Genomic DNA, 26897 nt, shown 5'->3' with positions numbered 1-26897 from the left:
CCTAAACCCAGCCTAGGGCTCAGGCTGTTTCCAAGGAAAAAGCCATGGAGAATTCTATGTTAGCTCAAAATCCATCAGGACTGAGACTAAATGCAGCAAAAATCAGACTCCTGCAGGCTTCCCCCTGCACAGAGGTAATGCCCCAGGCTGCATCTGATTTCTCCTCTCCCCTTCCAGCCCTCTCACCTTCCTTTCCCTATCTTCGAGGAACAGATGCACCCATCCAAGCAGGAGAAAGTGGGAATTTTCCTTCCCCACTGCAGCGCAGCTGGCAAAGCACAGGAGGGAAAATGATGTTTTGCACGAACACAGAAATTATCTGCACTGATCTTATTAAGCCTTGAATGGGGAAGCAACAGGAAAAGAAAGGAGGGAGAAGTGAAAGGCATTGTTTGGGTGCAGCATCATTATTGTTTATCCTCTCCAAGCACTCCATCACCCTAATGCCAGCATCTCCCACGGTGACAGGTCAGGAACAGGGGTCTGTGACACAGCACGATGCAAACCTGGCAAGGCAGCACCTCGGGGAAAGCCTCACCTGCAATCCCCAGGCAGCTCCCAAACGTTATCAGTGCTGAAAATACCCATGTGGCACCAATTAGCACTGGGATAGGCAGGGGTGAGGGAGAAACAAAGGCTCAGGAACTCCCCAACCCAAACCCTCACAGGGATATTCTTATTTATCACATTAATAAATCCCACGCCAAGATGCCCGGGACACAAGAGCCAATTGCTCATGCTACAGGCAGCACAGCAACTCTGGAAGTACAGAAAAACAATCCCAAGGTGGAGATTCAAACAGAACACAGCTCACCTGCTATCCAAACCCGGGGAATTTGCCAAAATTCCTCCTCAGCACTTACCACATCAGGGCTGCTCAGCGATGCTGATTAACCAGGTCCCTCCCAGACACTGCCTGGAAGATTTACATCCCTCATTTCCATCTCTCAGCTTGTTTTTCTTCCCTCCAAGGCACCATTTGAAGGGCCACGATGTGATTGCTTGGAGGGGTTGGATTTGGCACGGGTGCCTTTTGGAGATGAAGGGCTGTCTGTCCTGCCAGCAGCTCCAGGGCTGCTCCTCCTGCCCCTGCTCAGCTGGTCACTGAGCTTCTCTTGGTCTCCTGGGCTTGGTTTCACCAGCTGGGAAATAAAGAATAAAGCTGGTTTACACCAGCTGGGAAATAAAGTGTTCTCTTGGGCTTGGTTTCACCAGCTGGGAAATAAAGAATGCTGGAATCAGCTGCTCTGGGTGACCCAGCTGCTGTCCCAGGGGCTGGGAGTGGATCAGGCTGGGGATTCTTTTGGGGATGAGTCTCTGGAATACCCAGCAGGGTTTTCAGGACCAGTCTCAGAGCTGGTGTGATCTCCCCAAATCCAGCCCCAAAACCAGAGAGCAGGGCAGCTCCCACACCCCTGTTCTGCTCAGAGCAGAAGTTTGCTGGAACAGAAGTTTGTGTAATTGCAAATAACTAAAAGCAGGCACGGTGCTGTGGGGATTTCTCAGCTCTGGAATCACAGGTCAGTCACACTCAGGGGAGGAGGTGTCTGTGCCAGCAGCCCTCTCCTGATAAGGCTCTGATTAGCAGCAAGTCACCAGGCTTGCTGCTAATTAAAATGAATATTATATGTGTTGTGTTAGAAAGTAATGCTGTATTAATTCTCTTAAGTAGTGTGTTAAATATAGTTTTAGGTTATAACAAAACATTAAAATAGAAACTGTGCTATGTAGGATACTTTTTTATCTAAAGACAGGACTCACACTGAGATAGCAGCCGAGGGACACCTGAATCCTTCAGAGAAAAAGAATTAATGCCCCATTATCAGGAGAAATGAACTTCTTCCCACCTTGCTCAGGCTTGAAAACGCCATTAGGATCCAGAGGAAGAAGTTGACACTGACCAGACAGAATCCTGTGTTTGAATGGAATTTATGCATCATGTATGAGCTGTATGAATATGCAACAGGCTGTTGTTTTTAAGGGTTACTCCCCTGTTAACGTGGGTCCTTTTTCAGGCTTATTTTGCCCAGAAAAGGTACCTGGATGGTCAGTAACTCTTTGTTTCTATTGTCTCACATTGTCCTAATCCAAACTGTCCAAATTATTATTACTCTAATTGCATTACTACTTTTACAACCATTCCATTACTATTAAACTTTAAAAATTTTACAAACAAATTGTTATTTTTCACACCCCAACACCAGCTGATCACCCAATCGCTCCGGCCACAGACGGCTCTGTCAGGGGAAGCACTGCCCTCTCTCCCCTCCCAAAATAAAGTGTACAAACCAACCAGGGGAGCTTGGCAGTGCCCAGGCAGAGTTCGTGGCTCTCAGAGATCCCACAGCTGCCTCTCCCATCTGCTGGCTGTTGTCATGGCAAGCAGGGAGGGGAAGCAGCAGCCCCGGAGCTGCTCAGTCCTTGACACGCTCCATCCTTGGCCTGATGGCAGCTCCCCAGCACAACAATCCCAACTGCAATCACTGAGGAGCTTTTAGAGCAGGGCAAAGCAAAGGAAAAACAGATTAAAAAGCAGTTTGAAACCTTGAGGCTGAATGCTGAGGGAACAGGAGAGCCAGGGCTGTGTGAGCTCAGCACACAATGGGGAGACACAGAGGCGTTTCTTGGTGGCCCTGCTTGTCACAGAGGCTGTGGGGACAATTGCTGCTGCTTTGGGTCTTGGTTGCAGTGTGGAAAACCTCCATGGAGGGGCTGAGGAGCTGATCTGTGCCCCTGCCAGCACCAGCACCAGGCACAGAGGAGGAGACAAGACAAAAGGTGACTTTCAAGTGCAGGATTCAATTAAAGTCCAGCCACACCAATCCCATTTCCACTGGCTGGGTTATTGTCTTACCTTGCTGGAGGATTTCGAGAGTATCTACAAAAAAACCTTTTTTTACTGTTTCAGGAATGGCAAGGAGCTGTTACTGAGCAAAAGCTTTATTGTTTCCAGTAGTAAAACACCACATAAAAGTTGTGAGGGATGGAGGTGAGAACAAGAAAATCATAAACACAAATGACCAGAGCAGACTGAAAACATTCACTGAGCTCTTCTTGCCCACATTGAGCTGGCTCAAAAGGCAGGTACAGGTTCAGGATAATATTCCAACAAAAGCCACAAAACACAACCAAGACAATCACCACAAAGGGAAAAGTGGTCTTCAAAACAAAATAGTGCCCAGAGCTGCAGATGTTGCTCTATCACATTCAGCTGTGCCTGGATCACGTTGTCCAGGACCAGATCCGTCCCTCAATCCAAGAGGAGTCTTTCCACAGCTGATTGAACAGTTCTGGTTCAAACCCAGGTGCAATTACCCCATGGAGTTAAAATACACAGGTAAGAAAGAAAATATAAATAAAGTTTAAATAAGAAAGCAAAGTTTCCAGTCTCGCTAGCACCAGAGCAATGTCAAATTTATCTCTCAGAGTGTTCTATAAAAGCTGGCCTCAGTTAAAAACCAAGCTGATACCTCTCAGTGGCACAGCAAGGACTCCCAGGCTCCTTAGCAGAGCTGGGATCCCGTGGGGTGGGAAATGAGGGTGGGAATGGGGACACCAGGGACCTGCCTGCACTGCCCTGGAGAGAAACACAAGGGACACAAGGACAGCTAGGAATGACACTCAGGATTTCAAAAGCTCTTTCCAGCTCAGTGTGGAGCTGAGCAGGTTTAAAGAAAACAGAGTCAATTCCTAAAAGTCTTTTCCCTTCTCCTTCTGCTGTGGAATTAACTTTGCCTGGCAGGCCCGGCTGGCTGAGGCACTGCACTAATGAGCAAGACAAGAATCACTTGGATTGTCAAAAGCTTCAAGGCACAACAGAACTCTCTTTGGTGCCTACACACCCTGGAAACTGAAGACCCTACAGCCCTGAAACCACACCAGTATTTCAGCTGGAGCTCCTTTTTCACATACAGCTGATGGTTTTGGCATCTCCCATTGCACAGATGCCAGGTTAACAGTTAATGGCCAGGTTAACAACAGACCATGCCATAAAACATCCCTCAGAGGAGAACAACCTCACCCCTTGCTCTCTCCAGCACTGATGGTGTGCCCCTCACACTCAGTGATTTCTTTTTCTGCCATCTCAGGGAGTGCAAAGGTTTTGTTCCCATTTGCAAAAGGGCAGGAGCAGATCCCAGAGGGAGGGCTGGGAGCATTTCACCAGCAAGCTGCCACGGCACTGACCTGGGGAGCAGGGAGGGAACGGCCTCTGTTGGGCCAGGCTCATCTGGAAAGCAAGCCAGGGATTGATTTCCCATCTCCTGCCAGAGTGTTCCAGCACCCAATCTCATTTATCTTCATCCTGCAGCCGTTTGTAAGAACACACACTACATGCACACAGAGTGCCCAGAGCAAAGGGAAGCAGAACAAAAGAGAAATAACCAGGGGAAAGGCTGACATTAATGGGCACAAATTGCCTTTAACTCTGTGATTTCAGAGGGAACTTTTTGGAATCCTTTGTTTCTTCATAATAGACAGGTCAGCTCCAAAGCATTTAATAAAATCCACAGACTCCCAGTGTGGGTTTTGTTCAGGCCTTCAAAGATCTAATAGCTCCAGAGACGTGAGGTAATTTGATTTTTCTCATCTGTCAGGCCTCAGAGGGAAATTGTCCATTCTGGAGGATAAGCAGGACCAGGGCACGCAGTTTTCAAGAGCCTGACTCATGATGACACCACCAGAGCCAGCCAGATGCTCCAGACTTCCAGGAAAAAAGGCAAAAGAAGGTGGGTGCACGTGGGAGGGGAATCTGCAGAGCTTTACAGGATAAAGTAATTCGAAAGCTTTTATCCCATTTGGGCAGCTGGGCTGGGGTTTGGGGGTGTGCCGCAGCAAACACATCTCCCCTGACCCCCACCCTCCCACGAGCACAAGGGGAGTGAAAAATTCACTCCAAGGGGAGTGAAAAACCCCATCAGCTGGCACCCATCAGCCCAGCAAATTCCTTGGAGTGTTCCTTTACCCTGAGCAGAGAGGAAGGGAGGGAACAGGAGATTCACCTGTTCCTGCTGCCCCCTCCAAACTCGCTCCAAACAGAACAAAACAACAACAAACACAAGGATGGGAGCAAATCCCAGCCCCAGGCCCTCTGCTGCCATCACAGCATCACCACTGGCAGCAGCTCCTGTCTGGGGTGGGATCTCAGGAATGGCAGTGCTGGATCCAGGACAAAGCAGCTCCATCTTCACCCCCTTCAGAATCAGAGCCGTGTTCTGGTGTGGGCTCCTCGTTTGCCTTCAAAAAAAAAAATAAAATAAAGAATAAAAGTTTTTGTTTGGAAAGCGGCAAAGGGGAGAGGCTCCACAGGGTTGTTTCACGTTGCTTTTGTGTGCTCAGTGCCATTTTGAGAGCTCCCTAAAAATAATAAAGAGAACATCTATGCATCATTAGTCCAGCAGTCAGAGCCCATTAGACTCGATTAAAGGAAGAAAAGCCAGGGGAGGGAAATGTGGGGAGGAGGAGAAATGAGGAGTTGTGCTGCTAGGACTGGTCCATGAGACATTCCTGCTCAGTCACAACTGGGGATGGGCACAGCCCTGCTCTGCTCCAGATCTGGGCTTGGGAAAAATGCATGCATTTTATGATTGGCTTTTCACAAATATTGAAATGAATATTATATGTGTGGTGTTAGAAAGTAATGCTGTATTAATTCTCTTAAGTAGTGTGTTAAATATAGTTTTAGGTTATAAAAATTGTTAAAATAGAAACTATGCTGTGTAGGACACTTTTTTTTAAAGAAAGGACTGGCAGCGAGATAGCAGCCACAGGACACGTGAATCTTTCAGAGAAAGAGAATTGATTGCCCCATTATCAGGAGAAATGAACTTCTTCCTGCCTCAAAGGTGCTGTTAGGATCCAGAGGAAGAAGCTGGCACTGACCAGACAGAATCCTGTGTTTGAATGGAATTTATGCATCATGTATGAGGTGTATGAATATGCAACGGGTTATTGTATTTAAGGGTTAATCCTCTGTTAACGTGGATCCTTTTTTGAGCTTATTTTACACAGAGAAGGTACCCAGACATCTGTAACTCTTTGTTTCTATTGTCTCACATGGTCCTAATTCAAATTGTCTAAATTATTGTTACTCTAACTGTATTACTATTTTTATAACCATTTTATTACTATAATACTTTTAAAATTTTAAAAACAAGCGATTGGCGTTTTTCACAGGGCTCCTGTTGCCTGAACAACCCTGAGCTGATCCCTTCAGTGCCCTGGCCAAGCTCAGGCTCTGCTGGGACACACTGCTGCTCCTCTTGGAGAAAGGACAGGGGAACCACAGCAATCACAGCATTCAATGTCAATTGTTCAAGGCACCAGGAGTCCCAAAGCAAATTCCTGCCAGCGGCTGCTGCCTGACATCCCTGCTAAAAGATAAACCACAGAACCTCTCCCTGTGTTTGCAAAGACTCCAAAATCCACTTTTCACTTCTGTCCTGCTGACTTCCCCTGCTCTCCCCTTCCTGCTCTGTTTGCCAAGCTGCCATCAGCTCCTGCCCCCGTGCTTTGTGCAAAATGCTGAATGGGAAGTTGGAGTGAATGCATTGAAGAGGGCAGAGGATGAGCCTGAGGAGGTGGGGACAGGAGGCCAGACAGGCTGTTTGATCACAGACCTCTGCAGTGGGAAGGAAGGCACAAAAATAGGAGTTTCATCCTCAGCAGCAGGCTTGTTTCCTGATAGATTGAGTGAAAGAGCTGAGAGAATGAATCTTTGTCATCCCTCTATTTTGAAGGAAGAAGCCTTCAATTTAAAACTCCATAAAGAATTACAGGAATAGTGAAAGTAATTTATTTTTTAGTTAGTTGAGCCTTTATTCGCTTAACTCCAAGACGGGCTTGAAAGAGCTGGAAATGTTTTGCTTCTTCCACTCGAGGATGAAAATATTTTAATTCCCTCAAACATGGAAAGGGGGCACAGGCTTCTCCTGAGGTTCATATTTACAAATGCATTGTATCTGGAATGCAAACCTTGAATCATTTCCTAATGCTGCCACTACCCAGAGCTATGTTTTATTTATAAGTACAGCAGGACCACTCGGTGCTCTGAGCATCTGAGGAGGCAGAGACAGCTCAAAGCTCCTCAGCCATGAAGGCACAATTCAATTTTTTTCACTTTGGGGGAAGACAGACAACTTATCCTCTGCCTTGGCAGCAGGAAATCTCAATCCCAGTGAGCTCTGAGCAAAAGGGTATAAAGAGGAGGAAAAATGTGATGAGGCAGCCAATGAAGGGAGCAGGGGCTTGGATGGGTGTGGGTGAGGGTCTTTCCTTCATATCTGATCCCTCTGTCCTTCCCAAACTGTACCCTAAAGCAGGGATTTCCCACCTCTTCCAGCCTGCTGCAAAACCAGCCCTGGAAATCCACACAAACAAGGAACAAGCCTGAAAACATCTCAGCAACTTTCTCACCAAGCACAGGAAAACAAAAGTCAACTCCCCAAAGACTGCCACGAAGCAAGTAATTAAAGAAATTACTACCTCATTTGGAGCCTAATTACTGTTAGGACATTTTATTTTTTTTTTCCTTCCTACATGGAACGGAGTAGTCAGACCCACTGAAGCAAAATGCCACCTCCTCATGGTCCCTGAGGGAGCAAAGCAGACATCTGAAAAGAAGAATGGAAGTGAAAATAGAAGTTAATGCTTTAACTTCAAAGATGCCCAGAGAATTTCCTGCCACAACAATAATGCTGGATGGCTCTGCCTGGCTCGTGTATTAACAGCTTGAATATTTATGAGCAAAAAGTGGATGCCTAGCCCAGCCAGGGAGCCCACAGAGAGACAGCACCTCATTCCTAAATCCAGTCAATTCCTGAAAGACAAGGCGTAAATCTGCTCAAATTAAGAGAGCTGGGAGCAGCACTCCCTGTCCATCTCCCTCAGCCTCTCCCACCATAAAGGAGATGCAGGAGGAGGGCTCAGGCTGGAGCTGGTGACATCTGGGGATCTTTGCAGCAGGTCCCACCCCATTCCTGCACACCAGAACATTTCTGACCCGCAGCAGGCGGTGCCAGCCTTGTCTCAGCTCCGTTCAACGTGCCTCTGTTCAAGTGCCAGCTGCTGCACCACTCTTTAAGTATTAATGATTTAGACAACACAATTGGCAAGCAGGCAGAGATGGGGAGGCTGTGATTTGCACTCACTCATTAGAGCTTCTCTCCTGGCTGCCTCTCAGAGCTGATTCCAGCAGGAATCAGAGCTTCTGCAGCCCCACAGCCCGTGCCAGGCTGGCTCCCCACTCCCCAGCAGCCAGCAGGATTCACTATTTCTGGGGCAGATTCCTCAGAGGATGCTGAGAACCCCATCAGCTGGCACCCATCAGTGCAGAACCTGCTGCTGATCTGAGGGGAGATGACTTTGGTTTCATTTACCCCCTGCAGCAGGCCCAAGCTCGGATTTCTTATCTCCATTAAAAGCTCTCCCTGGGCTAATGAAAACCACTGTAAGATACTGATTGTTTTTGTTTCACTCTGTTTAATATTCCCCTTCCTTAATAAAAACATCATAATCAACACAAGTGAGGATTTTGCTCTTTTTTTAAGGCATCTCTCAGCATCAGCTGTGCAGCCAGAACAAGGTGAGTCACCTGCCCTAGCTGGGAGCAAGAGGGGAAAAGAAGACTGTTCTTCTTCCATATGTGCAAATTTAATTTTCTTTAGGATAAAACCTTCTTCAGGACAATGAGTGTATGACCTTCCTCTTGAAAGCTATCAGGTTAGAGCAGGCACTCCAGGAGCTGCAGCTTCAGAAGCAGAAGGAGCAGCAGCCCCTCAGAAAATGGGGCTTTTGAAAGGCTTTGAGAGCAGGTGGTAAAAAAAAATTTAAAAAATAATAATAAAACTGGCAGCCTCTCAACTCACCACTCTTCTGAAACTTTGGCTCATGGGCTGAGGTTGCCTCAATCCCAATGCAGCTCTGACAATGAGTCATTTTATGACAAACCCCAGGCTTCATTATCAGCCCCAGCAAAGCCCAGGCGGAGCTGCAGCATCGCGCTGGAAACCTCCAACCTCTCCTTAAGAGCTCCTTGTCCTCCCCTGGCCAAAACCCTGCTGCTGGCTTGGCCTTCAGGCTGGAAGAGCCCAGGACAGTGAGAGCAGCTGCTTTTGCAGCACCTGTCCCCAGCTCCTGCTCTGGAGGTGGCCTGGGATCTCAGGATGCTCTGCCAAGTCGCACTCGAGAGCGGAGTAAGAGCAGAGGTGAGAAAAGAAGTGCAAAGAAAGAACAACACCTGAGGTGATAATATGGAGCAAAAATTGCTCCTGACAGGGTGTTGTAAAGGTGCAGAAAATCAGCTTTTAACAGCCCCATCCTGCAGCTGAGGATCAGCAGCTGAAATGAGGAAGGATCTTTGCCCCTTGCTCTGCTCTTGGGGCAGGGCAGAGCTCAGGGAATGCCCAAAAGGCAGGGAGAGGCTGGGAACCCTGAAATCCAGCACTCTTTGAAGATATCAACAGCAAGAGCAGCCTCTGTTTGTTGGCAAAGAGAGGCACCCAAAGTGCTGATCTCCTGCCTCCCTGCCTGGATTTGGGGGTACAGAGCCCCTGTACCTGGGCTCTGAACAAAGCAGCCCCTTCTGCAGGAACACTGAGAAATAAATGACCCCAGACATAAAGATCTTCACAGAAAGTCCCTAGGCAGCCAACCTGGCTTAACCTTTTCCCTAGCAGGATCCTCTCTGAATCTCAGGGCCAGCTTTAACTGGGCTCAGGAGATTGCTGCAGTTTTCCTTTTTTAAATATCAGCCCATGCTGCCTGTCACTCCAGCTCTCCCCCATCTTCACAGGGAGATCCCTCTGGAAAGATGTGACCCCTTGTGCCAAGCTTTGCATATGGAGTTTTTAGCAGGAAAATGGGGGGTTTTTTTCTTTTTTTTTTAAGGCTCTGAAATAGAGTTTGCACTGTCATGGCCAGGCAGCAGCTGGCTCAAAGAGCAGCAGAGAAGCTACAGAACACTGAGTACAAACACATTGTCCAGGAGTGGATCCATCCATCCATCAGAGGCAGCACCCAAAGGGTCACCTGCTGTCCACCAACACCCATTCCAGCCCCAAGGACAACCTGCAGCTCCTCTGGAATCCACCCTCTCTAATCCTGCACAACAGGAGCTTAAAATAAACCCCCCTGCCAGGCCAGGGCAGGCTCTAATCCAGGGGGAGGAAGGACAGAGCAGAAGAATCACTTGTCTGGTTTGTCTGGTGAAAAACCAAAGGAAAACTGCTGGTGCCTGTGAGCTGGGGAGGGAGGGAAGAGCAGAGGAACAATTTTGTGCTGCCTGTTTCTAGCAGGGAGAGCAGGGAGGGAGGGGGACCACGGCTCCCTGGTGCACTGAAGGATGAACCTGCTCTCTCTAATCCAATTTATGCCTCAACATGGCCAGCACCAAGCAGGCTCAGGAAGAACAGCAGAGGCAGTTCAGAGGGCAGGGATGCTGAGGAGGGAGCGGGGCTGCATGATAACTTGAGGGGTTAGTGACTAAATTAGTGGGAACTGCAGAGAGAACACATTTGCATCTCTTTCAGCTGCTTCAGGTGTGATAGCAGCCTCTGCTTTCCCAGTCACTTAATTGTTCTGAGGGTTTTGAGGGGGAAAAAGTGTCTTTCTTCTGCACTGCAGAGTTCTGGGAAGAGCCATGCTTGGCTTCAAGAGCAACCTCACTCCAGGAAAAAAATGTTCCTCGTTCTCATAAAGCTGCTGGGCTTTGCTTTGCTTCAGGAGAAGCTCAATCTGTTCTGCTGGCTCTGCAGGACACAGAGCAGCTCTGCAGGGCCACAGCCCCAGGCTCTGAGTGCTGCTGGCCGTGGGTGTAGGCAGCTCCCACCCCAGACCATTACTCATGTTGCAGAAAAGGTTTTGCATTCAGGGGAGAAGGTGTGACACCGTGACAGCATCTGCTAATTCAAAGAAAAAGAAGCAGAGTGGCACAATGCCAGTGCCCCTGTGAAAATACATTCTCCCTGGTGTCTGCTGTGAGATGTGACCAGGAATAGAGCAAAGCAGGCTCCCACTTAGAAATAAAGAAGAGAAAGCTTTATTAACTTAAAACTATATGTAAAAATATAGTTAGAAAGAAAGAATAGAATTTTCATACAGAAAGAATGAAAACCTTCCAAAAACATTTCCTCCTCCCCCCACCAAATTTCCAATACATCCACCCCTCAGATCACCAACTCTCAGTCCATCACCACCCTTCAGATAATCAATTCTCAGTTCATCAAGGGGTGAGGAGCCCCTCTTGTGCCACAGAAACACAGTTGAGACCTCTTGACCACAGCATCCTAAAAACTCACTTCCTCTCAAACCATGACACAGAGAAAAGTGATCCCGGGGCCACAGCTTTGTGTGCCTCTGGCAATTCAAACTGTCCCGATTATTATTACTCTAATTGTACTACTATTTTTACAACTATTTTATTACTATGAGACTTTTAAAATTTTGTGATTGGCGTTTTTCACACCCAAACACCAGCTGGTCACCCATCCGCTCTGGCCACAGACGGCTCTGGCAGGGGAAGCACTGCCCTGCCCTCCCCTCCCAAAATAAAGTGTAAAAGCACACGAAGCCTTTGGGAAAGCACACAAAGCCTCTGGGAAAGCTGTGCTTTCAGGGGGTTCAGCCCCAAGGAGCAGGGATGTGCACAGGGAGGGGGTGCAGCTTACCAGGGGTGCCGGTGTCGCTGTGGCGCCTGCCCGAGGGTTGGTCACTCTCCGCGGGGCTGAGCTCGGCCCCCTGCTCACTGCCCAGGCTGCTGTGGCTGCCCCACTGCTGGGGACACTGCGGGGCCTCCAGGGCTCTGCTCCTGGCCGGGCTGGGTCCCCTGGTGGGGGCTGCAGGGACAGGACAGAGATGTGGTGAGGGCATCGAAGGAGGTGGTGTTATATTTACGGGAACGAATGATGAGTCTGGCTCCCTGTTCTCAGAGGGTTGATTTATTATTTTATTACATTATATTATATTATATTAAAGAATGCTAAACTAAACTGTACTAAAGAATACAGAAAGGATACTTACAGAAGGCTAACATAATGATAATATGAAATAATTAATTAATAAATAAGATAATAATGAAAACTCATGACTCTCTCCAGAGTCCTAACACAGCTTGGCCCCTAATTGGCCATTGAGTGAAAACAACTCACAGCAGAATCCAATGAAACAATCACCTGTGGGTAAACAATCTCCAAACACGTCCCAAAGGAGCAAAACACAGGAGAAGCAAATCAAGACAATTATTGTTTTCCTTTTTCTCTGAGGCTTCTCAGCTTCCCAGGAGAAAAATACTGAGCAAAGGGATTTTTCCAGAGAATGCGAATGCAGAATTTTCCAGACAATGTGAATTCAGAATCCACAGAATGTGGATACTGAGCTGGGTCCTACAGGAGCTGGAACATCCCAGCTCCAGCCAGGAGCCCTCAGGAGCAGGGTCAGCCCCAGTTCTTGTGCTCTGCTCCCAGGAAACACCAGTGATCCCAGTGATGCCAGGAGCGAGGAGCTGGCCAGGGACGTGGTGCCAGGAGCTGTCACATTCACATTCTCTGAAAAATCCCTTGGCCCAGGATTTTTCTCCTGGGAAGCTGAGCAGCCTTAGAGAAAAAGCAAAACAATAATTGTCTGATTTGCTTCTCCTGTGTTTTGCTCATGTGGAATGTGTTTGGAGTTTGTTTACCCACAGGTGATTGTTTCACTGGATTCTGCTGTGAATTATTTTCACTCATTGGCCAATCAGTGCCAAGCTGTGTCAGGACTTTGGAAGGAGTCACGATTTTTCATTATTATCTTTTTAGCCTTCTGTAAGTATCCTTTCAGTATTCTTTAGTATAGTTTAGTTTAGCATTCTTTAATATAATATAGTATAATAAAATAATGAATTAGCCTTCTGAGAGCATGGAGTCAGGTTCATCATTCCTCCCCACCACGAGGGCACCCCACAAATACAACGAGGAGCAGCTCCCAGCTCCTGGAATGCTGCAGGCCATGGAAGGAACCAGGGAGAAATCCCAGGGAGAAAGGCTCAGACGCTCACCCAGCACAGCCAAGAGCCAAACACTGAATCACTTCACACCTCCCATCCTCCAGCCACGGGGAAGTGCAGCTCCTCACCCATTCCTGCCTGGAGCTTTCTCCCTTGGGAGCCTTTTGACCCCACGGGGATGGGTTTGTCATCCAGGCTGGAGGAACTGAGCTCCGAGTCGCTCTCGCTGTCACTGGAAACCCCTGCAGGAGAGGACACAGACGCTCATTCACAACGTTCACAACACTCCCCAAAGAGCTGCCAGATGGATCCAAAGGAAACAGGAACAAACTCTGACTCCCTGCTCACGTTCTCCCTCCCCAAAGCAGACCCTTCCTGCTGCTCCTCCCCAGCATGAGGTGGTTTTACTCCTTGCAGATGATTTAGAACTCTAGAAGGTGCAGACACCACCAGTGCTTCTCTCCTAAAGCTGACTGGGACCAGGGGGTGTGGGGTTTGTGGGGTTCCCAGGATGAGGTGAGAGATGAGAATTTGGCTCCATGTTATCAGAAGGCTGATATTATATTATATTATATTATATTATATTATATTATATTATATTATATTATATTATATTATATTATATTATATTATATTATATTATATTATATTATATTATATTATATTTAGTATGTATTATATATTATATACAATGTAAAATATAATATTATTTATATATAATATAATATAATATAATATAATATAATATAATATAATATAATATAATATAATATAATATAATATAATATAATATAATATAATATAATATAATATAATATATACTAAAACTACACTAAAGAAAGAGAAAGGACACACCAGAAGGCTTTAACAAGAATGAATAATAAAAACCTGAGATTCCTCAGAGCCTCAACACAGCTGGACCACGACTGGCCATTAAATTAAAACAATTCACAGGGAACCAATCAAACATCCACCTGTTGGCAAAAAATATCCAAGCCACATTTCCAAAGCAGCAAACACAGAAGCAGCAATCAGATAATTATTGTTTTCATTCTTCTTTGAGGCTTGTCAGCTTCCCAGGAGAAAATCCTGGGCAAAGAGGATTTTTCAGAAAATATCACGGTGACATTGGGGTGCTCCTGTGCCACTCTTTGCTGCTCCAGGCTCTGCTCTCCCTTTCTTTCCCCTCTGTGTTTTTCTTCCCCTGAATCCTGGCTCTCTTCCTGCTGCTTTCCACTCCCCATATTTTCCAAAAGAGCTGGAGGAGCCTCATTTTGCCAGACACAGCTTCCCAAACTGGCAGGTTCTTCCCACTTTTCCATGCAATTATGCAAACACCTCTCCTGCTTACACTGGTGTAAAAGATAACTCGGCTGCCAGCTGCTCTGGGTAAAATTAAAATAATGTTTTTTCCCAATTCCTGGATTTTTGTGGTGGTTTGATCTCAGAACAGAAATGGTGGGGCTGAGTAGGAAAGTAATGGGGAAAAAAAAAAAATCTGTTTTTTGTTTGAGGGATTGCACTTCTCCATTTGAGCAGGCAGATACCAGCTCTCCTGGCAGCCACTTCAAACAGCAGGTCACAACTCCTGAAGAAAAGTACAAAATCAGCCCATGAGGGATGTAAAGCGGGTAACACCACAACCTGCAGCCTCTCCTGAGGCAAAAGGAAGCCCCAGGGATGTTTTTTAGACCCACCAGGACGTCTCCAGAAGCTCACACTGCTGTGAGAAGTGATTTTCTCTGTGGGGACGTGGGTGCAGGGGAACAAGGTGACAGCCACGGGGTAACACAGAGCTGTCAGCTCATCCCTCTGTGCCAGCCCAAACCCCCCAGCTCTCCCCAGGGCAGCAGGATGGGAATCCCTCCCCTTGCACAGAGCAGGAGCTGTCAAATATTCCTGCCAAGCACCTCTGCAGGCACGCCTGTACTCAAGGATCTGTGCTACACAAAGTATTTCATTTAAAAAAAAAAGAGGAATGAATACCTAAAGTAATGCTAACATCTCTGAGGATATTAAAGCTGGCAGGCAGTGTTATTGCAAGGCATTATTGAAGTTGGCCTGGCAGGCAGCTCCTCACACACACCCTGCACAGCCTTTCCCTGCAGGGAAAAAAGCTCTTTTAAAAGCTGGGGGGCTGCAATGCTGGCCAAGAGTCCTCACACCAAAGGTTTGTCTAAAAAAATATCTCCATTACTACCTGGGAGCGTCAGGTTCAGGAAAAACATCTTCAGAACTCCCTGGGAGAGATGGGGAGTTCTATATAAACACTGCTAAAAACAATCCATACATACCAGAGGGTTTTTTTTTTTTCCTATATAATCCAAATCTCAGCTGCAAGACTCATTCTGACCATCTTATTGCTCAATTCTCTCAGAAAATAAAGTCCTGTTCCACTTGGTCATCATCTTTTTTTTTCTTTTTTTGCTCTCCTGGATTCATAAAATCCATTTCCTCAGCACAGCTCCCTCCTCCATGAATCCTCTGGAAATGCTGGGAGCCAGGATTTATTTGGAGAAGGCCCCAGTGAATCAGTGGAGGTGACTTTAGCTGCCTGTCCCTGCTGCCATTCAGCAGCTCAGAGAGAAGCAGCACAAGAGGAAGAAAATATTAATGACTGCAAGGCACTCTCACCACAGGACCAGCCCTGTCTGCTCTCATTTCCTCTGCTGCCAATAAGATTCTCTTTTACTCACTGCACCAAAGTCTCTCTTTTAGGTAATCCTTCATCCAAACCTTCTGCTGGCACTTTCCAGAGCCCAGAAGTATTAAATCTGGTGTTCCAGCAGCTGCTGATATATCAATAGGAGATGTTGGACAGCTGTTCTTTCAGAGGATGGAACAGATTTATCCCTATCTCCAGCTGACTGGAAAAAAAAAAAAAAAACAAAAAAAAACCAAGCTCATAAAATAAAATCTGCTGAGATAAAACTTGCTGGAAATGCAATATTTCCACAGGGAATGGGTCACTCAGTGAGAGCCTGGAGCCCTGCAGCTGCTGGCAGAGCCCACGTGCCTCAATCCCCAAGCCAGGGGCACACAGGGGATGGGGAAGGACAATTCTGGCTGTTCCTGTCCCCAGAGGCAAAGCAGGACGTGGGGAGGCTGTGCTGAGGCCAAGGGGAAGGAGCACTTGGCTGGGGCTGGGATCTGGTGTTAAATGTGTGATTTTAGAGCCATGCCAGCTCCCTGGTGGTGCCAGCTCAGGGCAGGCCCAGCCTGGCACACACACAGAGCCCTTGGCACCTCCTGCAGCTGTCAGAAACACCAAAAGCACGTGGGAATCACAGCCCCTGCAGATTTTTGGCAAGCACAGGGAGCAGGGAGGGCGACAGCTCCTGGTCAGTGCAGGTGGGAGAGTGAGAGAAAATGAGGATTTTTACTGCCCAGGGTCCCACTGCCACATCACACTCCAAGAAGGAAAAGGTGACTGGAGCCAGCTCTTTTCCCTTTCAGGAGCAGCACAAGTTGCAGCTTTGCCAAGTTGGCAGGTTGGGTGACCTGCAGCCACTTCCCAGCACATCCCTGTCTGCTCCATCCCCCTGCATCCCCCTGCCCAGTGCTGCTCCCCTGCCTCTGACACATCCCATTGCCTGGCAACAGGGATGGAACAGGAAAATCCCCCAGGATTTTGGCAGCCCTCCTGCCAAACAGTGCAGCAGCTCAGGGGTCACACTTCTGTTTGATTTCCACCTTTTTCCTGCACAGCTCAGAGCCTGGATCAGGAAAACCCTTGCTGCTCTTGCTCCCTCCTCCTGACCCAGCTGAGAATCCCACCCACATTCCAGCACATGGAGCAGAGCTGCTGCCCAGCAGAAGAAATATTGCTGCCATTCTCCTCCTGACAATACATTTGTGCCTTAATTAATAGCAGGGTTCCCATGGCAACTGCTTGTTTATAGCAGAAAAACCAAAGGCACCAGCAAATCCCAGTGGAAGCGAGCACAGGGGAAATACTGGGGGTGCAGAAATAAAACTTCTGCCTGGTGGGTTCTGCCTTCCACCCTCCTGCAGTGGGAGCAAATCCCCAGGTTCTGGCACTGATACCTCAATTTTGAGGTGGAAAAAGGGACATTTGAGGTTTGTCCCATCTCTCCTGGCATGGAGGGTGTGGCAGGACTGGGCTGGCCCCACCTGCCTTGAATCCCTTTAGAGCTCAGAGCTGGCTCCTTCAGCACCTCAGGGACCAGCAGAGGGGCTGGACAGGGGTGGCCAGGATGATGGAAAGCCCATGGAGAGCAGCCTGTCAGAGTGTTAAATGCCAGAGCTCATTCCCAGGAACATCCTGCCAAGCCAGCTGCAGGGCTGTGCTCCCAGCTGCAAGGACGTGTCTGGGGGAGCCTGCACAAGGTGTGAGCTGACAAATGCTCTCAGCCAGGCCCAGGGAACCAGCTCCAGCTGCAGGTTCACCCTGGCAATGTCATGGATCCGCATTTCCACGGGGGAAGGAGCTGCCCTGCCCCATTTGGGGGATGACAAACAGCAGGAGCCCCAGCACCGGCAGCGTCAAAGGAGGTGAAAGGAGGGGGGAGATGCACAAGCTCCCAGCTCCAGAGATGAATTACAGCCTGCAGTGCCCACTGAAAGCTGGCCAGAGGACAGGCAGGGCAACAGGGAAAGAAAGCATCAGAAAATAAAGCCATAAATTAATATTACCCAAGCCATAAAGCAGCAGCCAGACAGACATCAGAGAGCAGGGACAGAGGCAGCTCACCACCCACATCAAAGCTCACCAAAGGTCACTTTGCTGTCCTCCCCCTGCTCCTGCCTGTATTTATGGGGAAGCCTTCTCCAAAAAACAGAACTGAAAAGCTGAACTAAGCAGCAGGCCAGGCTTGGGCTCAACAGCTTCAACTCTTAACTCATTATTCTATCATGTGAACAAAAAACCTCATCAATCAGTCCCTCTGCTAACTCCTTCCAAGCATCTCCTGGAGGGCAACACAACCATCTACTGTTGATCTAATTTGTCTTTAATTACAAAAGTTACAGCAGGGCTGGGAGTGCTTTCTTAGCTGGGCCCTGAAGAGCAGGTTTGTAAACCCAGGGCTCCTGAGGTTTCTTTATTAAAAGGTTATTTCCCCCTGCACTTCTGCTGAGTGGAGGAGAGCATGCAGCTGCTTCACTGGAGAGGTCTCCTCCAGCTGAGGGGATCTAACAGCAAAAAACAGAAGGGGAGAGGCCAGACAGCTCTGCTAATCCACACAGACAGAAAGGAAATCAAAGCAGAACTGGCAGCAGCTCTGATTCTGCAGCACTCACACGCTGGCAGAGCAATTCCTAACCCAGCTCACAGTGACTTGAGGAACCTGCCCAGCAGAGCAGCAGAAGTGAGGAGCAAGGAGGGAGGGAATGAGCCCAGTTTTGGGTCAGCTTTGGCTGCACAGTGCTGTCCAGCAGGGGCACAGTCCCTGGGGTTCAGCAGGAGCAGTTCCTCAGGCAGTTCCATGGTTGTGTAGTGAAGGAGAAGGAATGAAAAACAGTGGGGTGAGGGCTGCTGGGGTGAAGGAATGGAGGAAAGCAGGGCTGGACTGAAGGACAGGTGCTCCAGGAGGACTGGTGTCGCAGACATCTTTTTATGAAAAATCCTTTCCTTAGGATTTTTCCTCCTGAGAAGCTGAAAGGCCTCAGGAACAAATATAAACATTGATTATCTGCTGCTGTGGAATGCAACAGGTGGATCTGTGATTGGCCCATCTAGGATGTTTATAATTAATGGGCAACCACAGTGAGCTGGCTCAGACAGAGAGTCTGAGACAGAGCCTTTGTTATCATTCCTTTCTATTCTTAGCTTAGCCAGCCTTCTGATGAAACATTTTCTTCTATTCTTTTAGTATAGTTTTAATGTAATATATATAATAAAATAATAAATCAAGCCTTCTGAAACATGGAGTCAGATCTTCATCTCTTCCCTCAACCTGAGACCCCTGTGAGCACGGTCACAGACTGGGACTAATCTGAGCCACCCACGTGCACTTCAACATCAGCAAATCCTCCAAAAACCACGAAACTCCAACATCCACGTGGGGAACACACCACACCTCTAACAGAGAACTCCCCTAACTGCTGGGAAGCAAGAGGAGAAGGCAGCTCCTTCTCCCAGATGTTTTTTGGGTGGCACAACCAACCTTTTCCCCTGGCCCAGGTGAAGGAGCGGCTGCTCCCGACGCGCTCGGGCTCCTGCCAGGGCTGGCCCTGCATCTCCAGGGCTCTGCTGCTGTTGCTGCTCTTCAGAGGGGTGATGTACTTGGGCAGCCCTTTGTAGAACCACGCCCCAGACCTCTTCCACACCTGCCAGAGACACAGACAGGACACCTTGAGCTGGGTTTTTACAGCAGAATGAGCTCCCCCCACCAAGCCGCTCGCTCTGATCCCAAATTCCTGCCCGGATTCATCTCTGTCCTCCTTCCACAGCTGAAAAATCCCAGCTGGGAGGAAGCAGCAGATGGAAGGAGGAGCAGAAGGTGATGGCAGTGCTGCCTCATGCTGGACCCACAGCACAACCCCAGTGCCCATCCCACAGAGCAATAAGGCCAAGCCAGGTCATGTAACGAGCTTGAAAAGAACAAGAACTCCTCTCAAATAACCTGAACCTGTAGCAGGAAATGGACCTCGAGCACCAAACTGTAATATCTGCTGTAAGAACAGCCTCTCCTCTCCAATTTAGCTTTAATGCAGCTTGTGATGAAGGCACTCTATTAGGTATATTTAATATAGAGGCTGCTGTAAGCCAGGGGGAGGGAGAAGGGTGGCAGCTCAGACAAGGAGAAATGGCCTCTTGCAAAGCTAATTCTTGTGTGCCTTCCAGCAGCCTGATAATGAGCTAATGACACAGCCAGGGCAAAAATAAGTTAATATAGTAAAAATATCATTTTTTACTTCTTGCACTTCTGCTCAGAGTGAAGGAGATCATGAGTGCTCCCACTCCAAGTTCCCAAAGCACTTCACACACAGTTTCATCATGATGGCAGTGGGTGCAAACGCAGATATCCCTAATTGCAGCAATACATTTGCAACTTGCCTTTAGAGCTTAATAAAAGCAGAGGGCAGTGACAAAAGCTGGCATTCAGGAGGACACCTGTAGTGACAAAATCTGACATCCAAAAAGCGGGACAGCAGCAGCACCACCACACTGCTGGTTGCCTGGCTCCCAGAGCCACCAAGAGAGCTCAAATCTCTGTGTTTGGAGTGCTGAAAGCCACGTGCAGGTGATCTGAATGCAGAAGGTGGTTTTTAAAGAAAGCCACCTAGAAGAAGAAGAAAGCAGAGCAGTGCTGTGACCCAGCACACGTGCAATGGGGGGAGGCTCGTGCATCACAGCAGGGTCTGCAAAGCACCAGGTGAGAGCATCCCACAGCTCCACCAACGTTCTCCTGCTGGGGAACCACCCTGCAGGAATAACCACCCAGCAGGAGGGTGAGCCTGCCACCCAGGAAAAGAGCTGGGAAGCCAATTTCCCCAAGAAGCTGCAAGCTGTAATTCTGCAGAGGGGGTTTGGCAGGCAGGACGCCTCAGCCAAAGTGACCCAGGCAGGCAAGGCACAGGCTGACACGGCTCCTTCTGTCCCTGCTGCTGGCACGTGGGGACTCCCAGCAGTCGGTGCAGTGTGCCAAACAGCACATGGGCACAGGGACCCTGCAGGAACGGGCTCTGCTTGCTGGGAATTGGGATTTAAACAAATAAAACAGATTTTAAAGTGAGGGATAGATATCCCTGCACAGAGCTCAGGTACACGTGGAGCTGCAGGCTGGGCAAGCCCAGGGGTCCCTGAGGAGGGCTGGAGGTTTTGGGAGCAGCAGGAGAACAGGGACAGGGTTGGGATTGTGCATCCCTGACACGTGCTGGGGATCTGGTGTGCACACACACCTTCCCTGGATGAGCTGCTGGGGAGGAAACAGCCCTCTGGTACAGCCACTCTCTGAACAGACCTTACAACATCTGTAATTTAATTTGAAGCACTGGAGAGACCTATTATCTTCAGGCTAGCTCCAATTTAGACACACCATAAAACCAATCAGACACAGCATGGGTGGCTGGAACAAAGGCTGGGCACCTCCAGGTTCCTCACTACCCCAGAGCAAGTCGTTACAGAAAGAGTTAATGACATAACACACCCAGCTCCGGTGTGCTAATACTACTATAAAATCGATTCTCTGCATACACATTCCCTTTAAATTGGTGCTTCTAATAGAGTTTGGTCCTATTATGGCAGCAGTGAAATTGTTTTGAAATCAGCTCTGAAATAACTGCAGCAAGATGCTCTGCCCTGGATGGATTCAGTCCCTCTGCCCCTGCAGGTTTGCAGCACAGCCCGTCCCAAAGGACCAGGGATCACATCCTGCTCTGCACTCTGAGCATCCTTGGATCAAAACTCCATGTTTTGATCCATGGTTGATGTTGTTGACTGCTATTGATGGCATTTGATTGATGGCCAGAGTGGCCTGACAGCAAAGTCCTTGCTTGATTTTAGATTAATCCATCTGTAACAGAGCCTTGAGAATAAAATTCTTACTTCTCAGCTGGAGTTTACTCTTGCCAAGGAAAGGAGAATGCCGCTCCCACCAGCTCACATTAAGGTGGAATTTGTTCCCCACAGCAGTCTGAGTTTGGGTGGAGCTGGAATGTCACCAGGGAGAGGGACAGCCGTGGCCATGACAGATAAATGCCTTTTATAACCCTGATAATATTCCCATTAAAGCTGCATCAAGCCATCACTGCAGCTATGGAGTGACACACGCAGAAGCAGATGGGGATTTTATCGAGCATTTTCAAGAGCAGCCTGGAAATGGGACCTGACACAGAATCACTGGGCCCTGCTGGGACTCATGTTGCTGCTCTGAGCACACAAGTGCTAAAACAAGCTCCTGAGCAGGGAAAACACTAGGGCTTGCTGATAAAGAGGTGGATCACAGCTTGGGGAATCACAACAAACACTTGCAGCCTCCCCAGAGTCCTCCTCACCAAACCCCTGCTTAGATCGAGTCAGAGCTCTGCAGTTTTCAGTCTTGAGGTTGTTGATTAATTCTTATCTATAAAATTTTCTCTCTGCCCAGCCAAGATCTGCTCAGCAGGGCAGCCACAGGCACTCTGACCTCCTTCAGGGTGGTGTTGTCTTTTTATACTACAAACTACATATTTACAATTACTTTCCAATACCTATCACCTATATAACATATTTAGAATTTACTTTCCAATACCCATCACCTGTGTTAGACAGTGCACTTCTATTCTAAACCAATCCCAAAGTGCCAACAGCACTGCAGAAGATGGAGACCAAGAAGAAGAAGAAAGGCTAGGCATGCCCAAGTTCCTCCATCTTGTCTCCAAAACCCCCATGCCAAAAATCCTAAAATCTACATTTTCACCCTGTGATAATTTTATTATTATACTATTTAAACTTCTGGGACTTTCAGGTCCTCATACAGGTGCTCTGGCAAGGGTCTCTGAGCCCCCTGGCAACTCTGGACACCCAGAGGGATGTTCTGAGTTCCAACACTTAGAAAAGATCTTTGCTGCAAAGCCACATTTTGCTCCACCAGCTCCTGCTCGTGCCATGCAGTGTTCCCACCCTGTCGCAGACATCTTTTATGAAAAATCCTTTTCTTAAGATTTTTCCTCCTGAGAAGCTGAAAGGCCTCAGGAACAAAATGTAAACAATGGTTATCTGCTGCTGTGGAATGCAACAGGTGGATCTTTGATCAGCCCATGTTGGTTGTTTCTAATTAATGGCCAATCACAGTCAGCTGGATCAGACAGAGAGTCCGAGACAGAGCCTTTGTTATCATTCTTTGCTATTCTATTCTTAGCCAGCCTTCTGATGAAATCCTTTCTTCTATTCTTTTAGTATAGTTTTAATGTAATATATATCATAAAATAATAAATCAGCCTTCTGAAACACAGAGTCAAATCCTCATCTCTTCCCTGAACCTGAGACCCCTGTGAGCACCATCACAGCACCCTGCAGCCCTTTCCTTCACAGCAGCCTGGGCTTGGTGAGAGCAAAACCACCCACATTTACCCTGCCATGCAGACACCAGCAATACCCAAAGGTGGGGAAGCAGCTTTCTGTGGGCTCCAGCAAGGAAAACTGTCCTGCCTGCAGCACATCCCCACACAGCCCCTCTGTCCCAGCCCTGCAAACACCGCTGGCAGCACGGAGAGAGGGAGAGAGCCAGAGCTCCTCAGCCTCGTTATTTGCATTCATCTGCTTTTCCATAACACAGAGATTTCCAATTACATTATTTACAGCAAGCTGCTGCCGACTCCCACGTTGGGCACTTGAGGATGAAGGAAATTAAAAGGCAGTGGAATTACCATTCCCAGCTTTGTTTCTGGAACAGCAAAATCCATCGCCCCCCTGACCCCGACGTTTCTCGAGCTGCAGTGCCTGCCAGCCTTCAACCATTTATCATCCCCCTTTCAATCAGGCCTCTTTTTTTCCCCCCTCTATTCTAGAGGACACTATTTTGAGTCTAACTACTCGCTGCCACCCCCAAAATAATATGGCAGAGGCTACTGATGAGTTCTTTCAATTGCAAACAGGTGCACATCGCTCCTATTCAATCCAGAGTCACCCAAAATAAACACCCCTCTCCATTCCTGGGGTGTTTTGCCAGGAAATCGTCATGCCAGGCAGGAATAACCCCAAGCTATGCTGCTTTACAGTGTTCCAAGTGGTAGGAGTGGATATTTGAAAAGGGAAGCCCCAGGGGCAAAAGAGGAGGAGATGACACTGCTCCTCCAGCACAAAAATCTTTGTGTGATAAACTGAGAAATGCAGCCATGAAAATGCTGTGTAGTGAAGGAGCAGGAATGAAAAGGAAAGTGAAGCAGAGAGGGCAAATTAAAACTTTTAACAGGTCCCAGGTAGCTGACACTCTCATATTCAAGGCAGTTTTAAAAAAAAAGCTTCCCCCCACCCCACTGAAACTGCTTTCATTATCCCTACAATTCTGGATGTGTCAATTCAAATGTAAATGTGCACAAATGCTTCCAAGAGGATTTAATTACAATGATAGCATTGCTAATTATGGATATATAGATATATAAAAATATATGTATAAGGGGTAATTCAGGAAGGTGCTCTGCAGAATCTGGTGCTACCAGTCAAAATAAGGCTGTGCAGAGAGTTAAAGGGCTGGGGTGCATGGGATGCCCAACCCCAGCAGCCTCAGATCCTGCTGGGCCACATTTATTCTGATTTACCTCAAATTCCTTGGCCAAGGTTTCTCTAATTCTCAGCTCCCAAACCCCCAAAATCAAGGCAGGGCATAAAACCCCCAAAATCAAGGCAGGGCATGTAGGAAGACACAGGGTATGGATGATTTGATGTCTGTCTGCCCTCACTGTGACCCTCCCAACCTTCTCCTGTGCAGGGCACCAGCAGCAGCATAAATAAAAAAGGAGACAGGCTTGAACCCACCTTCTTAAAGGGAATTGGAAAATAAAGCAGAAGCTAAGTGTTGAGAGGCAAGCTGAGGCTGTGATTTAGTCTAAGAAGGAAAGGTCCATCCATTTTCCTCAGGGATGCACTTTGGCTGCATCTCAGGGCTCACAGAGTGAGTGCTGGAGGTTATCACACCCTCCCACTCTGGCCACACATAACACGTGCTGGACACATCAATATTCTCTGCCCACTGACCAGGTTACTTATTCTTTTTTTAAGAAATAGGAAAAAACCCACAGTGGTACAGAGAGATTGAAAAAAACCCACGAGAATAAAGGAAATAAAGCAAATTTTAGTCCCTGCCTTTCTCTGCAGAGCACAGAGAATACCTGCACCTGCCTCAGTCTCTATTTTGGGATCTCTATCTGGAATTCAAAACATCCAGATGATTCAGTGTATCAAATTGTTATCAAAATCCAGGGAGCTGGAATTCTCTCTTCCTGCCCTACCCACACTGCTGCTGATAATTTAAATTATCACCATCCACGTATCCCTCATTTTACCTGAACATGGATTTTGTGGGTGCTCCCACACAAAAAAAAACCCCCCTCCAATGTAAAACCTAAGCAATGCAAAGTTTCCACAACTAATTAAAGAAAAAAATTCAGCACCTCCAAAAACTGCACAAACACTCTCACTACACTTCAAAAATTGATTTAGCAGAGCACCCAGGTTACACAGCTGGGTACAGCTTGGTCTGAAATAGCTGGACTGGATTGATGCTCAAGGACCACAAGCCAAAGCCCAGAATAAATTGATGGGAACAAGTGAAAATCCATCTGTAATCACAGAACAAATTCACAGACTTCACTTCAGAGCCCTGATGTTGGGGGATGCTGGCTGGCAGACAAGAATTGAGGCAGACCATTACTTTTTCTTTTTTTTTTTTTTGTTTGCAGTGTAAAGTCAAGGATGAAGGATATAAAAATTTAGAGACCTGCATTAGAAGCCTCACACACTGGCAAGTTATGGGATTTTGCAGGCAGGGAGGAAAACAGATTTAAAGGCTGCAATTCTAGTTATTTTTAGTGGGGCAAATATTGCAGTTATGCTCTACATCTCTCAAGCTGTATTAAAAAAAAAAAAACAGTTAGCCAAGTTTGTTTCCCACAGAGTGAGGAGGGAAAGGGTGTAAGGGAACAACTTTATGGCCAGAGCTAGAAAAATCCCACAAAGTCAGTGGGATTTTTACCCTTCACTCCCTCATAAAACAAAGTTGTCACCACTGTGTGTGTGTTTGAGCCTGCCCGGCCTCCCAAATCCCATTTTCTGCCTTGCAATGCCCAGGGAAGAGCCCACAGGTGCTGTGCACAGCTTTGGGCTGGGCAGGTGGGTGCTGCTGAGCCCCAGCTCCCCACAGCTGGGTTTTACCTCTCTCTGCTCACTGCAGATCTTGCACAGCCACAGGGGACGCTTCTGGGCTCCAACAGTTTCTATCCCACACTTGGTGCAAACTTTCTGAAACAAGGAGAGAGAAAAAAAAAAGGGAAAAAAAACAAAAAAAAAAAAAAAAAAAAAAAAAAAGAGAGGTGGTGTTAGCAGCTCCCCACAGCCCTTGGGGGACAGAAGGCTGAGAAGCAGCAGCTCTGTTTTGCTCCCCTTAAAAACCCAAAGCGTGGCACAAATTCCCGGTTTTTCCTGGAGAAGCGCTGCCTGCAGGAAGGTGCTGCAGGGCTGTGAGGACAGGAGACAAAGGGAAACCCACAGCACAGTCCTTGACCCCAGGGAGAGGAGAGAACTGGGCAGGGCAAACCAAACCCCATCACACACAGGTGAATCTCCAGAGCTGCTTTTTTATTCCCCTGAATCCCCCAATCTCTGTGGTGTGGAAAGCAGCTGCAAGCAGGCACAAGTGCAAGGTTGGGAATGCTCTCCTTCCTCCTCTCACACACAATTGTTGAATCCCACGTTTTCCCTTCCTTCTCAGCACTCTCTCCTTGCTCTGGGGCTGTTTAGCCATGGCCATGGTTACACACATTTCCTGAGTGTCTGTGGCTCTGCACAGCCCTATCTGCTGTCTCTGCTGGCATCCCGAGCCATTTACAACCTGAATCACAACATTACATAATGAAGCTGATGCCTATCAGCCCTGGCAGCGCAGCCTGAATGAGAAATGGGATGAATCCTTTGATCCTCACGGAGGAACAGCCACTCACAAGAGGAGAGCAAGAGCTTGCTGAGATATCCATGAGGATTGGATGTCCACAGATTCACACATCCTCCACACCAGGCTGCTCCTGTGCCCAGGGATGAAGGTCTCATCTTCCCCATCCCACTTCCCCACCCCATCTAATTTAAAATTCGGTCATTCTGATGAAGAAGATTGAATTCCTGGATTGTACCTGCTGAAAGAATGAGTGAGAAAAGAGGAATGCTCTGGGAGGGGGCAGAATGGAGATCTGGGTGGGTTCCTCCAGCCCCATCCCCTGCCAGGCCACACAAGTGCTCTTCAGCATAATGATTTAATTCTGCCCT

The 26897-nt window shown here is 47.8% G+C and overlaps 1 protein-coding gene across 2 annotated transcripts in view; it reads right to left on the bottom strand.

The window, feature by feature from the left end:
* Nucleotides 1–2924: 2924 nt before the first annotated feature.
* Nucleotides 2925–26897, bottom strand: part of RPH3AL (rabphilin 3A like (without C2 domains)) — a 39297-nt gene continuing 15324 nt past the window's right edge. Inside the window, exons 5-9 of one of the 2 annotated variants that reach the window (XM_059487160.1) lie at nt 25794–25880; nt 19105–19267; nt 13105–13218; nt 11664–11831; nt 2925–5235 (exon numbers count right to left, since the gene is read on the bottom strand). In XM_059487160.1, the coding sequence (XP_059343143.1) occupies nt 5201–5235; nt 11664–11831; nt 13105–13218; nt 19105–19267; nt 25794–25880 (567 nt within the window). In that variant the 3' untranslated portion in view covers nt 2925–5200. The remainder of the gene's footprint in view (nt 5236–11663; nt 11832–13104; nt 13219–19104; nt 19268–25793; nt 25881–26897) is intronic. The other variant, XM_059487162.1, reaches the window with a different exon arrangement.

The sequence above is a fragment of the Ammospiza nelsoni genome, chromosome 21 (genome assembly GCF_027579445.1).
Source record: "Ammospiza nelsoni isolate bAmmNel1 chromosome 21, bAmmNel1.pri, whole genome shotgun sequence".
NCBI classification, from domain to species: domain Eukaryota; kingdom Metazoa; phylum Chordata; class Aves; order Passeriformes; family Passerellidae; genus Ammospiza; species Ammospiza nelsoni.
Note: the sequence above shows the minus strand (reverse complement) of the source record. Positions and strands in the feature narration are given on the sequence as shown.